The sequence below is a fragment of the Dromaius novaehollandiae genome, chromosome Z, assembly GCF_036370855.1.
Source record: "Dromaius novaehollandiae isolate bDroNov1 chromosome Z, bDroNov1.hap1, whole genome shotgun sequence".
Classification (NCBI taxonomy): domain Eukaryota; kingdom Metazoa; phylum Chordata; class Aves; order Casuariiformes; family Dromaiidae; genus Dromaius; species Dromaius novaehollandiae.
Window position 1 is genome coordinate 75,875,263 of NC_088132.1, and position 13,567 is coordinate 75,888,829.

At 43.2% G+C, this 13,567-nt stretch overlaps 1 protein-coding gene across 8 annotated transcripts in view; it reads right to left on the minus strand.

Moving 5' to 3' along the window:
* Positions 1 to 13,567, minus strand: part of LOC135324700 (CUGBP Elav-like family member 4) — a 717,486-nt gene that overhangs the window by 22,683 nt on the left and 681,236 nt on the right. For all 8 annotated transcript variants that reach the window (XM_064501490.1, XM_064501486.1, XM_064501488.1 and 5 more), the window contains exon 12: positions 5,561 to 5,727. In XM_064501490.1, the coding sequence (XP_064357560.1) occupies positions 5,600 to 5,727 (128 nt within the window). In that variant the 3' untranslated portion in view covers positions 5,561 to 5,599. The remainder of the gene's footprint in view (positions 1 to 5,560; positions 5,728 to 13,567) is intronic.

Consider the following 13,567-nt stretch of genomic DNA (forward strand, 5'->3'; position numbering starts at 1 on the left):
GCTTTTGCTTTCTTTCCCCCCACCCAGCCTCCTTGCCTTTTGCTACAACCACCTCGGTAATTAGGAGGAAAAGGCGAGAACAGAGGCAGCCATTTTGGAAGTGTTTTGCCATTGGAATTCTTCAGGGCTTTGCTTGCCGCAGCTTGTGGGCTTATTTGCCACATCACAGAGACCCTTTCAGTGTTTGACAGCAACTTTAGAGTACTTCCAAGGAAAACAAAGGACTTGAAATCACTATGGCCTAGACTGCTTGTGTCCCAAAAGGGAGATTTATAAATTAAAAAAAAAAAAAAAGTGCATTCAGAATTAAAATTGAGTGAAGATCTTTCTTTCCTGGAAAAAACACTCTGGTGGCTTACATCAAACTGGGTGCTGCTTGTGTTTTTGTTGGCAGCTTCTTATTTTTGGAAAGGAATTTGATAAAACAAAGCTCTTCCTTAGAAAAATCCCAATTAAAAAGTTTCGCAAGCATACTCTTGAAGCACACAATTAATTGCCCTGATGTCAATATGGCTATGCACATGCTTCAAATTGGAATTGAGATAAGTACCCTGAAGAACTGCAACCAGAGTAAAAGAAGATAAAAAACATATAGGGGTTATTGTGTTTCTTCCAGTTAAGGGAGCTCTCAAGCTTTGCAATAGCTCTCTGTGTGGTACCAGGGGGCCCAGCTGGCTTCAATCCTAGTGTTTTTAGGAAACTTCTCATTGCAGTAATGATGCTGTCTACCGACTGGACCAGTCAAAGACTTCCAGTGGTATTTTGGAGCCAGACTGGAGGTTGCACATCAAACCACCCATGGGGGTACACAGTGCTGAGCCAAGGACAACTGACCCATCTCTAAGTAATGTTTATTAGTGAGCGCTCAGCCCTGTGCTGACTGCTATTGCACAGCCCTGGCTGGAAGTTGCCTTGTATCTGGCCTTGTCAGAGCATGACTAAAAGTCCTGTGTCTGTTTGTAAGGTACGGGTATGGATGTTTCCTCGCACCAGAAAACAGATGAGCTGAAGAGGGGGCTGGATCTTCTGAGCTTTTGGCTCTCCCTTGCCACTTCCAAGTATCCTCTCCATTCTAACTTGGCAAGGTACTTCCTGTGCTAAATCAGATCGCTCCTTGTGATACCCTCCTTCGGTGCCCTCCTGGGGCACCACACGCACTTGGCTAATCCCTTTTGTTAGGTGAAAGGCAACACACAAAAAGCTTCTTTCAGATCTCTCTCTTGCTAAAAGACAGATGGATCTTTGGCTCTTCCAACAGGTTCACCAAGATGGGCTTCCCTCTAAGGCTATGTTCCCTCCAATTTGATAGGGACTGTCTACACCTCTATACCTATGAGCAGAGGGTAGAACTGATTTGGTGGTAACAGGTGAGATGATTTTGCTGGACAGCTGAGAATTAGAATCAAAGTGAAAGTCAAGAAAACTGAAGGACTTCTCAGTTAGAGGCAACTATTTAAGACTGTTCTCCTGCTTTCCATAAGCAGAGGAAAGAAGTGCTCAGAGAGAGAGATTTGCAATTTTATTGCTATTTTACAGCTGATTTCTTTCTGTATAATTTATTTTGAGTGTGGAGGAAGCCCTAGCCCTACTACTGAGTGACCTTTTTATAAGAAAAAGGCCCAGACCTCAAGGTCAGCCTGGTGATGACAGGTAGAGGTAGAGTGCTTCATAAAGAACCACGACAGGCAAAATACTGTGGACTGATCCTAGGAAATCTCTAACAGCACACAAGAGTCTACAGCCCAGCACTTTCTTACGCTACAGTAAGAATCAAGCATAGATTCCGCGATCACAGCTACACCACAATATAAACCCACTGCTTGGCACCAACGAACCAAGGAGAGATTTCCAAAACTGAATGGAACTGTGTTCCTCAATCACTCTGCAGGTGTTACTGAAAATCTCTCCAACAAAGGCAGTCCCTGCATGAACAAAATAGCATGCATGCATCTCCCATTCTGCCCCAGCACTTCTGAGCAAAACCTGCAATAACAAGCCAGTGTGATGAAGCAAAAAGCATTTGGATATGGAAACGCATCTTGGTTTCAAGCTTCCAAGAGGCCTTGTCATAAGCAAGGAAAAGAAAAGAGGTATTTGAAGAGGGGGAACATGTTGATAGTTATCTTTGCATAGTCATGTATAAGGGAGATACTGAACTATGGAGGCTGTATCTTGAGTCTTTATTGCCACAGAGATCCTAAAATCCCAGTAATCCCTGTGAAATTAGCACATGCACCTAATATGTTTACTGAAAGGTTTCTTGATCCGCTCCATTTCATCTTCAGTGCAGTATCTCTTTCACAACCATTTTGATACCAATCCTTAATTCTCAGTAGAATAGATACTGCTCTGAGGCTGTAACAAAGTATTTTCAAGGATGTTACGTATATCCATGAAAAATTAGAACACTTTGCAGTTCTTTGGAAAGGTTGAAGATAGGGATGTCCTGACCAAATCTTAGATGGGTCAGCAAGGCCTGGATCAAAATCACTGAGTCTTAGACATTACAGCCATAATGGCCTAGAAAGGCCACCTAACCACCTCTGTGTCCCAAATCAGAGATCCAGAAATTCCCAGTGGAAGCAAAATTTGGGAATGCAAACTGCTTATTGCAGCTTAGGGTCACCTTGAGTGCTGGGCTTATTGGAGAGTCTCTGGTGTGGAATGGCTTTGACAACAGAGAGAATTTCCTGTCTCTATAACACACACATTCATTTTTATATTTATGTTTCTCCAGGAATTATCTAATGGGAAAACCAGCCAGTGGTGGAAAACAGACAGTATGTTTTGGGCCCAGCAGAAAAGGAGGGAGCTGAATTACAAAGAATGGCAAAATCCATTCAACAGGGCAGATTCAGCTTTGCCGCTGCTGATACAAATGTAATTTGCCAATCCTCATACCCTTCTTTGACAGCGATGCTTGATACCCTGGGAGGTGGAAGCTCACCTATCATCTGTGATACCATGCAATGTAAAATATGCTTGGAAACATCATCAGGAATAGCAGCATTCTATGTTTGGTATCGTTCAGGATGGCTGCACCACCATGCTTTTTACTCTCAGCAGCTAAAGGTGGGGCACTATCTGTAATGCTATCACTGTTCTGTTTGAAAAGAGAACCGACTGATGCTCATGTCATTTTGTCATGGCATATGGGAAGGTTGTATTGTTCAAAGATGACTATTTGAGTTAAAATCCTAAGCCCCATCATCAAAAGTCACTGCCATATTCATGACACAGTATACTGCAGTGCAGGGAATCTCCCAGTTAGCTCAAGGCAAGCTGGTGTGTTTACACAGCACAGACCACTGCCATCCAACTTCACCTTAGAGATCTCTGGTTTCTGCTGCACGGTACAATGCAGACATAGGAAGTCCATGGCACCAAGAGTCCTGATCCCCCTAAATATTTGCAAAAACAGTGGGAGTTAGGTGCTTTGATTATTAAGCACCTGGGAATACAGGGCCTTTAAAAATGAGGCTTAGACTCTGAAGACATATAAGCACTTTGGAATACATTATTTAGTGTCTGTTCTCCATATTTGTCTTTAGGAATAGGCTCAGAATCCAGTGACACAAGCTTGTTTTTCTGATATTTTTGGTACTATTCCATGCATTAGAAGTTTCCTTGGAACACCAAGCTATCTCCTTTCCACCACCACCACAAAGTAAGTGAGTCTAACAATGAGACCGTCATTCAAATATTTCTAGGTGCTCGCTCAAGCAAAGCTTGCTTAGCTTTGGTTGGGTTTTATCTACACACAGGAGTTAACAGTAACTAAGCAAGATGTGAGCATGGATCCTTTTATTAATTTCTTGGGCTTAGGAAGAAAGAAATTATGGATCATTTAATTGTCAGGGAGATGTACTCACACATAGTTATTATGCTGGGATGAAATTGGATGCAGACTATATCGCATGAAGAATGAAGAATGCTTTGAAACGTTTGCAACACAGAGCTATTGAGACAGACACTGTCCCAGCCCCATCACCTGGGATTAAACTGCAGCCTAGTCCCACATCTTAATTGCAGATTTTCTTCAGCCACCAAAAATGCTCTTTGGCGGAGCAAGGGGAATCAGGACAGCTGTCGACTCCCCTCTAGTGACCAGGAAGACTTTTCAGAAATGCAGGATGCCACTGGGGTAGGGAGCTTGGCCCAATCACAGAATCACAGAGTGGTTGAGGTTGGAAGGGACCTCTGGAGATCATCTAGTCCAACCCCCGCCCCCGCTCAAGTAGGGTCACCTAGAACACATAGCACAGGATCATATCCAGGCGGGTTTTGAATATCTCCAGAGAAGGAGACTCCACAACCTCTCTGGGCAACCTGTTCCAGTGCTCTGTCACCCTCACAGTAAAGGTTTTCCTCATGTTCAGATGGAACTGCCTGTGTTTCAGTTTGTGCCCATTGCCTCTTGTCCTGTCAATGAACACCACTGAAAAGGGCACATTGCTGGCTCACGGTTAACTTGTTGTTCACCAGGACTCCCAGGTCCTTCTCTGCAGAACTGCTTTCCAGCAGGTCAACCCCCAACCTGTCCCGATGCATGAGGTTATTCCTCCCTAGGTGCAGGACCCTGCACTTGCCTTTGTTGAGCTTCAGGAGGTTCCTCTCTGCCCAACTCTCCAGCCTGTCCAGGGCTCTCTGAATGACAGCACAGCCCTCTGGTGTATCAGCTACTCCTCCCAGTTTTGCATCATCAGCAAACTTGCTGAGGGTGCACTCTGTCCCTTCATCCAGATCACTGATGAATAAGCTGAACAAGACTGGACCCAGAACTGACCCCTGCAGGACACCGCCAGCTGCAGGCCTCCAACTAGACTGCACCACTGATCACAACACCCTAAGCTCTGCCATTCAGCCAGTTCTCAATCCACCTCACTGTCCACACATCTAGCTCGCACTTCCTGAGTTTACCTGTGGGGATGTTATGGGAGACAGTGTTGAAAGCCTTGCTGAAGTCAAGGTAGACAACATCCACTGCTCTCCCCTCATCTACCCAGCCAGTCATTCCATCATAGAAGGCTATCAGATTGGTTAAGCACGACTTCCCCTTGGTGAATCCATGCTGACTACTCCTGATCACCTTCTTTTCCTCCACATGCTTCGAGATGACATCCAGGATGAGCTGCTCCATCGCCTTTCCAGGGATGGAGGTGAGGCTGACTGGCCTGCAGTTTCCTGGGTCCTCCTTCTTGCCCTTTTTGAAGACTGGAGTGACATCGGCTTTCTTCCAGTCCTCGGGCACCTCTCCTGTTCTCCAAGACCTTTCAAAGATGATGGAGAGTGGCCTAGCAATAACATCTGCCAGCTCCCTCAGCACTTGTTAAGCACTCAATCCCTCATTAAGCATCCTTCCACCTCTCTTTCTAACAAGGTGCACACACAAACAGTTCCTGGTTTATGTGTGAGTGTGTGTCTGAGTGGTGTGGCTCTAGCCAGAGGTCTAAGTGAAAAAGGCAGAAGCTAGAGGATCACAGAGCTGAATCATTTCAAGAGTCTGCAACACAAAGAGAGGCTAAGACCACAGCTGACATCCCCTGCCCCATGCAGTTACCTGTGCTAGTGCTTTGTATCCAGCGGTTCCCACAACTCTTCAGTAGGGACGATTAGCATCCTTTGGCCTCTTGAGCTGCACCTTCAGCCTCTTCATGCCAATCTGGAAGCCGTTCATAGCCTGGATGGCAGCTTGGGCACTGGCAGGATTGTCAAAACTCACAAAACCTGTCAAAACATGAGGCAAGGCAGAGGGCTTAATGAGCTGAAGGGAGCCAAGGCACGTACATGCAACGACCACTGAGAATGAACATGGGGAAAGGGGTGAGGGTGGCGGTAGGGAGGGAGTGAGCAGGTAGGTGGGTGGGTGGGTGGGTGGGGAGGAAAGTGAGGAGAGGATGGTTGCCAATGGGGGATGGAGGGTAGGAGGGGTTGTTACAGATCGGGGTCCCAGGACGCTGTGCCATGGGGTCCCAGGCACTGTGTGCCATTTCAGACACAACACTGTGAAGCCTGGCGATCCAAATGCCGGTGCCACAGTACCAGCACACAAAGATTGGGGTAACCTTTGCTCTAGGTGTCAGCAGATGTGATGCATGGCTTCAAGGCACTTGTTCTCTGTCTTGTTCTCTTCTCCTCTGTAATGACTAGAGTAACTCTCTTTCTATGCCCTTCTTCACTTACCAGCATAACCTTTCCTTTACCTTCCAATATTCACAAAGAAGGGAACCTGATATACCTACTGCTACTTCCTCATTATGGCAATAAGAAAGACATGAATTTAATAAGCTCTCCCTTATGGTATTCATTGGCATGGATAGTTTGATTTTTGGCCACTTAAGCCATACAAGGGGTTTTGTTAACTGGCAATTACTGCAGAGTCTTTCTTTATGTTGCCTTTGCAGTTGAGAAAGATTAACTCTAGTGCTTTCCTAACATGGTTTCCATAAGTAGTTTCACACCTTGCCAGCACATCAACCAATCAACCATGGAGAGCAACCAGCAATAAAAACACCCTTAGTGATTGAATGTTGTACCTACAGGCTACCTAAGGTGCCATTCTTTTTCTCAGTGGAAGAGTTGCCATTTGGGGATCAGAAGAACCCAGGCAGGTCAGACTCAAGCAGGAGTCAATTCATCTAACTCATTCAGCTTCGAGGAGGTTTTTTGTTTGTTTGTTTTTTCTATGTTAGCTCCAGGAACTCCTTTGCCCAGACTATATGCCTTTAGCTGGAGTGACTGTGGGATTGAGACATGTGTGAGGCAGGGGTCCAACACCTTGTATAAGAAGTGTCTCTGCTACCTTTGCCAGAAATGTCCTCATGTGCCAACAACATCTCTGAGCACAAACACCAGGTAAGACTAGCCTGGACCAGCCTGCACTCCAGACAAAGCCATCTGTTTTCCTAACCCTGAAAAGCTCTGGCAGCACAAATCATCCCGTGGAACCTGATGTCTCTTGATAAAGAGGCTGAAATGAAGAGGCAGTTTGAGGCAGCCCCTCAAAAAGCTAATGCTGAACATTTGCTGCCAGTGGTACACCTGTTCCTGACAACAGCACAGGACATGGTTTACAGCCCTGGGCTGCTGTATCGTGACTGCATTCAGCAGCACCTCCTCTCTGGTTTAGTTCATCCTGGAAAGCAAGTCTCACAATGATACATGACAGATTGCATTTGAAAAAGACACATACATATACATACACACAACATACACACATATACACAAACACACCTTCTCACTCTTGTCTTAAAGCTGTCCTCCCTGCCTTTCGCTAATAACATAGGTTTATGAGAGGTCAAAAAACTGATAATCTTGTCCAAGGTGAAACAAATTTACTGAGGTGTGGTTTCAAGAGGGAGACCTATAGAATAAGCTGGCATCCCTCTTCTTCCTCTCTTCTTGAAGCTTAAGTTTCAAGTAATTGACTCTGTATGCAGTTATCCTGCCAGCCACCTGGATGAAGATGTACCAGCACTGCAGCTCTGAAGATGTGAGCAAACGAGTTGCTCAAGCCTCACAGGAGTCATCAATCACTGGACAGAAAACTGGAAAGTAATGGTGAGTAATGATCTGGGGTGTTATTAAATGGCAATGGACCTGCTTTTGCAATCTTTTATTAGCCAGTAAGCATCTGGTAATGTTCCCAATTTACGTCTGCCTAGTTGAATAATCAGTCAACAAGGTCCTATGCTTGATCTCAGCAACAGAACAAACAAAGCACCTACTGATTTTGTCTGAATAGGTTCAGTCTTTAAATGCTGCTGGAAGCACCATTGGAAGTGCTTGACTTGAGTTTGAACTTGAAATTTGCTGTCTAGCTACCTTACATGTTTGAATATAGATCATAGTGAAAGACAGTTCTTTTTAAAATCACCTCTGGACTGTGAATACTCCTGTCCAAGGCATATCAGCTACATCTATATTAGTAAATTAAAACAGTTCCAGGGAAAGTTCACCAGCACTGGAGCCCTATCATCTATACCATTAAATTTTTAGAAAGGTCCTTGACATAGTTTTGGCTTGTGCCTAGCTCCAAATAGTTCCTGGGCACAGTTCGAGTATTAGCACAGGACAGGGGCCATTTTCTGTAGTTAGCTTGGACATGGCCACAATATTCTGAAAAGTAAGGGAATTTAATAGTTTAGGTGTGGGCCATTCTTTGCCAGCTGGCCTCAGTGCTAGAGAAAAGTGCCAGGTATGTTTATTTTACTGATACAGACACAGCTACCAAGGTTGGCTGAAGCTGGATAATTACTTAGATTATGCCTTTAAAGAACCTGGTTTGCCTCCGAACTTCGATTTCTACTCCTTTAACTGATCCTGTGGCAGTGTATCTTCTACTGACTAAGTGTGCATGTTGAGGGTGTATCTACATATGCATCTATTTGTGAGCAAATCATACTGAGATCCTAAACTAATCAGTGGAGGTCTAGCAATAGTCAGCAGAGTTAGGACTCAATTTCTCTCTTTCTTTGGGATGTGCCTAGCTGTGCCCAAATGAATCACATTGTAATAACAGGGACCAGTGCTGACTGCAGTGAAGCTATGTACCTCACTTAAACTGAGGTAGCTATAATGCTGGATTTATCTGGTTCCACAGTTGGGACTGACATCTCCAGGTAAGACTGCATTAAGTGGCTACTGTCTGGGTGACTCACTCCCCAAAGTGGTGTTGCTGACTCAAACTCCTAATACAGGCAAACCTCACCAGAAATCCTGGTAGTGTTGATGGGAAGTCTACTATTTGTCCACTTTTGCAGGGACTAGACCTTTAATCAGATCATAAACCCTGGTGCTGGGTTGCTGATATAGTCATACCAATACAAGAACCCTTCCTTTAGACAAGCTCACAAAGCTACACTAGTTTTTATCATCACTTTGCTCTTAAGATGGAATTCTAATTCCATTTCTTCACTCTGTGCAAAGCTGTAAATAATACAGCATTTTAACAAATGGGACTAATAAAAGAGATCAAAAGTGCATTTGCTCACTATATTTCATTTAGACCACAGGATAATGAAGCTGGGAGTTGCACCCTGATGCTATTGGTATATCAGTTGCCTGCAGATTTGGACCAGGTTTGGCTTATTTAATTTTTTTTCTCCTTAGTTGTCCTGATCTCCCCTGCTGCAATATAAAACCTTTTACTAGCTAGCAGCCAAGGGCAGAGGGGCCAGAGCTGCTGGGGACAGTGGAGGAGGAGGCCAATAATTGTGCATTTTCCTTGGGAGCACATCCTAGGGAAAGAGCAGCTGATGTCTCTAGCTTCATTTGACCGTTCCAGTTTCAGAGGGCTCGATATGCTCAGAAGTTGTTGGTGCATTCAGCTCTCCCCCTTCCTGTTATTTATGTGCAGTTGTATTTCACATTGTTGAAGGTATTTGGATGGACTCCAAAAAGAAGAAAAGCTATGGCTTATCCTGAGAGTTGAGATGTCACAGTGATAGGCAAGATAGACAGATAGACAGACAACTAGTTCTGACAATATCATATTCTTTCCTCTTTTCAGGTCAAATATCTACTGGTGGATTATATGACTGCCACCACAGGCAGATTTTTTGTTACGTTCACTATTGACAGTTAACCAGCTTTCTTTCTCCAGGTCAACATCTGCAACATTAGTGGTGATATACCAGATTTAAACAGCTATGACTAAGAATGGCATGTGTGTCCTGGAAGAATACCTTAAATGCCTGTTTTCTGAATGGCTTTAATGTTTGGATTCATGGCTATAGGGCTCAAAGCATGATGCTACTACTTCAGCTGCTCAGGAAGCTATCTGTGTTTTGAATACCACCCCTGCATTGTCATCTACACTCTTGAAGGACAAAAGAGAAAGGGAGAGGTTAAAAGGCTTGAAGCTGTTTCTGTGCATCAGTTAATTAATAATCAGAGAAATATATGTCCTGGTCTGAAGTTGGTTGGTAGGAGGACAGGGTTTTGTGATAAATCTATTTTATGTTCGCGCCCCCCCCCAGGGATTATGTAAAAAGGCTGTTCTAATAAATGATTTATCAAAGCAGCAAAGAATCAAGAAATCTGCTAGGATTGCAGCTCAGGGCATCTAATCTTCCTGGTTCTGCACAGTATCTTCCAGAAAGGATTGACATTAGAGTCCATGGCCTTTCCTGACCTGCTCCTCCCTGCAGGAACTGATCAGCAGGCAGAAACTGGGACAGCATCTTGGAGGGAGCTTTGGCTTGACTCCCCATTTCTTCCGCAGAAAGTCTTGGTAGTGGGACATGCTGAGGGAGCTTCATGCCCTTCTCATGACAGTGGCATGACTACCAATGTTTTTATGTAACTAAGGGCTCAATTCAAGGGCTGTTCTTCTGTTTTAATCAGCTGAGATGATAAAGAAGGAGATTAGTAAGCTATCTCCAAGTGTGTTTGAAGACTACTTTTCAACTGTAAACTTATCATTCACAGCGAGTAGTGGCTTTGCATGGCCATGAATTCATTAGTGCACTAAGTGCAATCCTGAATGACCACATCATTAAGTTCCCATGAATCCCAAATTGGTCTTGTGAGTTTTCTGTTTCTCTTTGCATGCTGCAAGAAGAATTAGCTGTTGACATGCAAAACAACATTTTGATGATCTCCTACCAGGTTGGAATAACATGTTACCTCTCTTCAACAGAAGCCTTTCTTTGGATGGAGCACAGAGCTTGGTAACTACACTGAAGATCCTCCAAACTAGCATTCAAGAGTATGGGCAATGATAGGTCCAAATGCAAAACTCTGATCCAAAGACCCCTGTATCCAGGGGCAGATGGTCCCACTGCACATCCACTTATGTAACTAGGCTGATCTCAAGCAACAGAAAGGAAAGTAGGATCCTCAAAGACAGAAATAGTTAATTTTTATTAAAACTAAGAAGTTTTAAGGACCTACTGCCCTGATGCTTGCTATACAAAACTACTATTGTAGCAACCCACTTTGCAAGAGATTGCAACAGAAACGAATAGATATTGGTGCTCACTGGCTTCCTTAGGCCAGAGGTAGATTTTTCTGGTTCTGGCTGTCAGTCCATTTGTCTGACTGGCATGAGAGAAAGACAGTACTTCTTACTGGTCTGGTATTGAATGTCACTAGCTAAGCAGAGGACCCCATTCTTCAGAACTTTTCCCTCTTGTCATTCAATCCCTGTTCATCTCACTAGAGTGAAATGGGAAGATCAGAAAAAGTAAATACTGTGCTCTACAGGATCTGCCTCAGCCTGTGGAAGGCAAATTCCCACACAGTGAAAGAGAAGGAATGGTCTGCATGTGAGCTGGGTACTCCATGAGAAGTCCATGCCCCCTGCCTCCTTTAGGTCCATAGCATAGCTACTGAGGTGATAAGATGGGGCCTTGGCCAGACTACAAAGAGAGGAGAAAGCTGCAGAAAACGCTGGCAATTGGTTAGACCACAGGCCCCATTTCTTTCCTTTGCAAGTAATTAAGCAACTAGTTATTAATGTAAGTGTCCCCATGAAGCATGGCTTCCTTGCCTTTGTTACTGAACCAATGAAGGGTGAGACCTAGGAATTGCGGGGAGGCATTTTCTGCTGGGATGGCAATGAGGAGGCACTCACATCACAGGAGCTGTCTCCCCTGCAGGAAGAGCCCTGGGGAGGAGCTCCTGCCCTTCTGCCCACATTGGGAGCTGACCTCCCATCCTCCTGGCACTTCCCCACTACCTCAGTCCATTTCATTTCTAAGACCGCTCAGTTTCTCTCTTCCCAAGTTTATTAGTCCTATCAGAGAATAGAGGTTTTCCTTTAATTGCCTTGCAAGGTCTTTACCTTGCTATGTTCTTTACACGATGTACTAGCTGCTGTCTTGCAATTTTTTTAGCACTGTAAAGAATTTCAGGATACAATCTGTATGTAAGTAGCTCTATAATGTATGTGTGCATTGGAAGGTATTGCATTGTAAGGTGATTTATGGGTACTGGAATACTCAATAAAGGGGTATGTCTGCAGATCAAGGGCATAGCATTTCAGCTATTTTCCAGTGTCTAATAGGCTTGGATGACTTTTTGGAATATTTAACCTTTCACTGATGTTTAATCATGTCCTAGTGAGATTCGTGTATCCAGTTATCCATCCCATCCATCCGTCCATCCATCCACCCATTTTGTAATGTATGAACAGTCAGTAACTGACAACTATGCTAAACAACTGCTATTAAATATTTCAATTCTGTGGGATGAGATAACTGGAATCAAAGAATATTCAAAGAATGAGCTAAGAAATTTGCTTAACCATTAATGCTCATTTTAGAAATTTCTGGAATATTAGAAAAGCTTCAAGTTTTCCTGAAAAAAACCCTATTATTAATTTTTAAGGATGTAAGCCAGATCACCTAGTAAACTTAGCTAACCTTTCATAAATCTAAGTAAAAATTATGAAAATATTGATATGAGATGATATGGTAAAGAATTTAAAAATACAGAATCAATACCAATCAGCATGATTTAACGGAAAACAGTTTCTGTCAAATCAACCTGCTTTCATGAAATTGTAAGTTTGGATAATCAAGTAAGTTTTCAAAGATTATACTTAAACTTCTCTAGAGTATTTGAGAGTCCCTCTTTAAAAAAATGAAAGCAACCCATATTAAATTCCTTAAAAACTGAGTAACTCATATATCACCAAAAATAATTTTAAATTGTCACTTATAATATGGAAGAGTTCCTAGCAGACTTCTCCAGGAAAATGCTGAAAGCTCTGTGCTATTCGGTATCTCTAACATTACCTTTAAGATGTCTAAAGTAATTACTGGTAGAATTTGCCAATCAAAATGGCGGAGTGATAAAAAATGAAAAAAGTAAGTTAGACTGAGTCAATGGGTAGGTTGGATTCAGTTAAACAGTATTCATTTTAACTGAACCAAATTCAAAGTTCTGTATCCAAAGGGGAAAAAAAAACAGGTGGGCCTTTTTTTTAATTCTTCATAAAAAAGGGAATTCTTCACTAGAAAACAATGCCTCTAAAAAGAGCATAGGGGATATGATAACAACCAAATAAATGAGTTCTCAGCACTATGTTGAACTACTTAAAGGGCTCAGTAACAGACTGTGACTTTTTTAATATAGAAAAAAAAAACCAGCTTGATGATTTCTGCTGGATGGAAGCAGACATTTGACAAATTCAAAATGGAAATAAGACACTGAGTTTGCATTTTTTTCAAATAGTGAAGGTAATTAACTATTTTGGAACATCTTGTTTAGCAATAGGGGTGGAACACTTATCACATGAAATCTTGATAAGGAGATTTCCTAAAATGGATGCTATGACTCAGTCAGAAGGTTTGAACCTGATACATGAGCTGAGGTGTGTGGCATATGTTATTTAGCGGTTCAGACCAAAGGATGAGAATGGTCCCTTCTGATATTGCCTATCTGTCTGTCTGTCTGTCTGGTGTTCATTTCACACAGGTATTTAGAAAGTCAGTTCTTGCCTACTAATCTGGCATGGACTGCAGTAACAGTCATGACAGAGGTGACAATTGACGTTAATGCCTTATAATAAATAGCCCCAAAGTGTGGGCTGTGGACCACTGAGACAGCTGACTGGTAC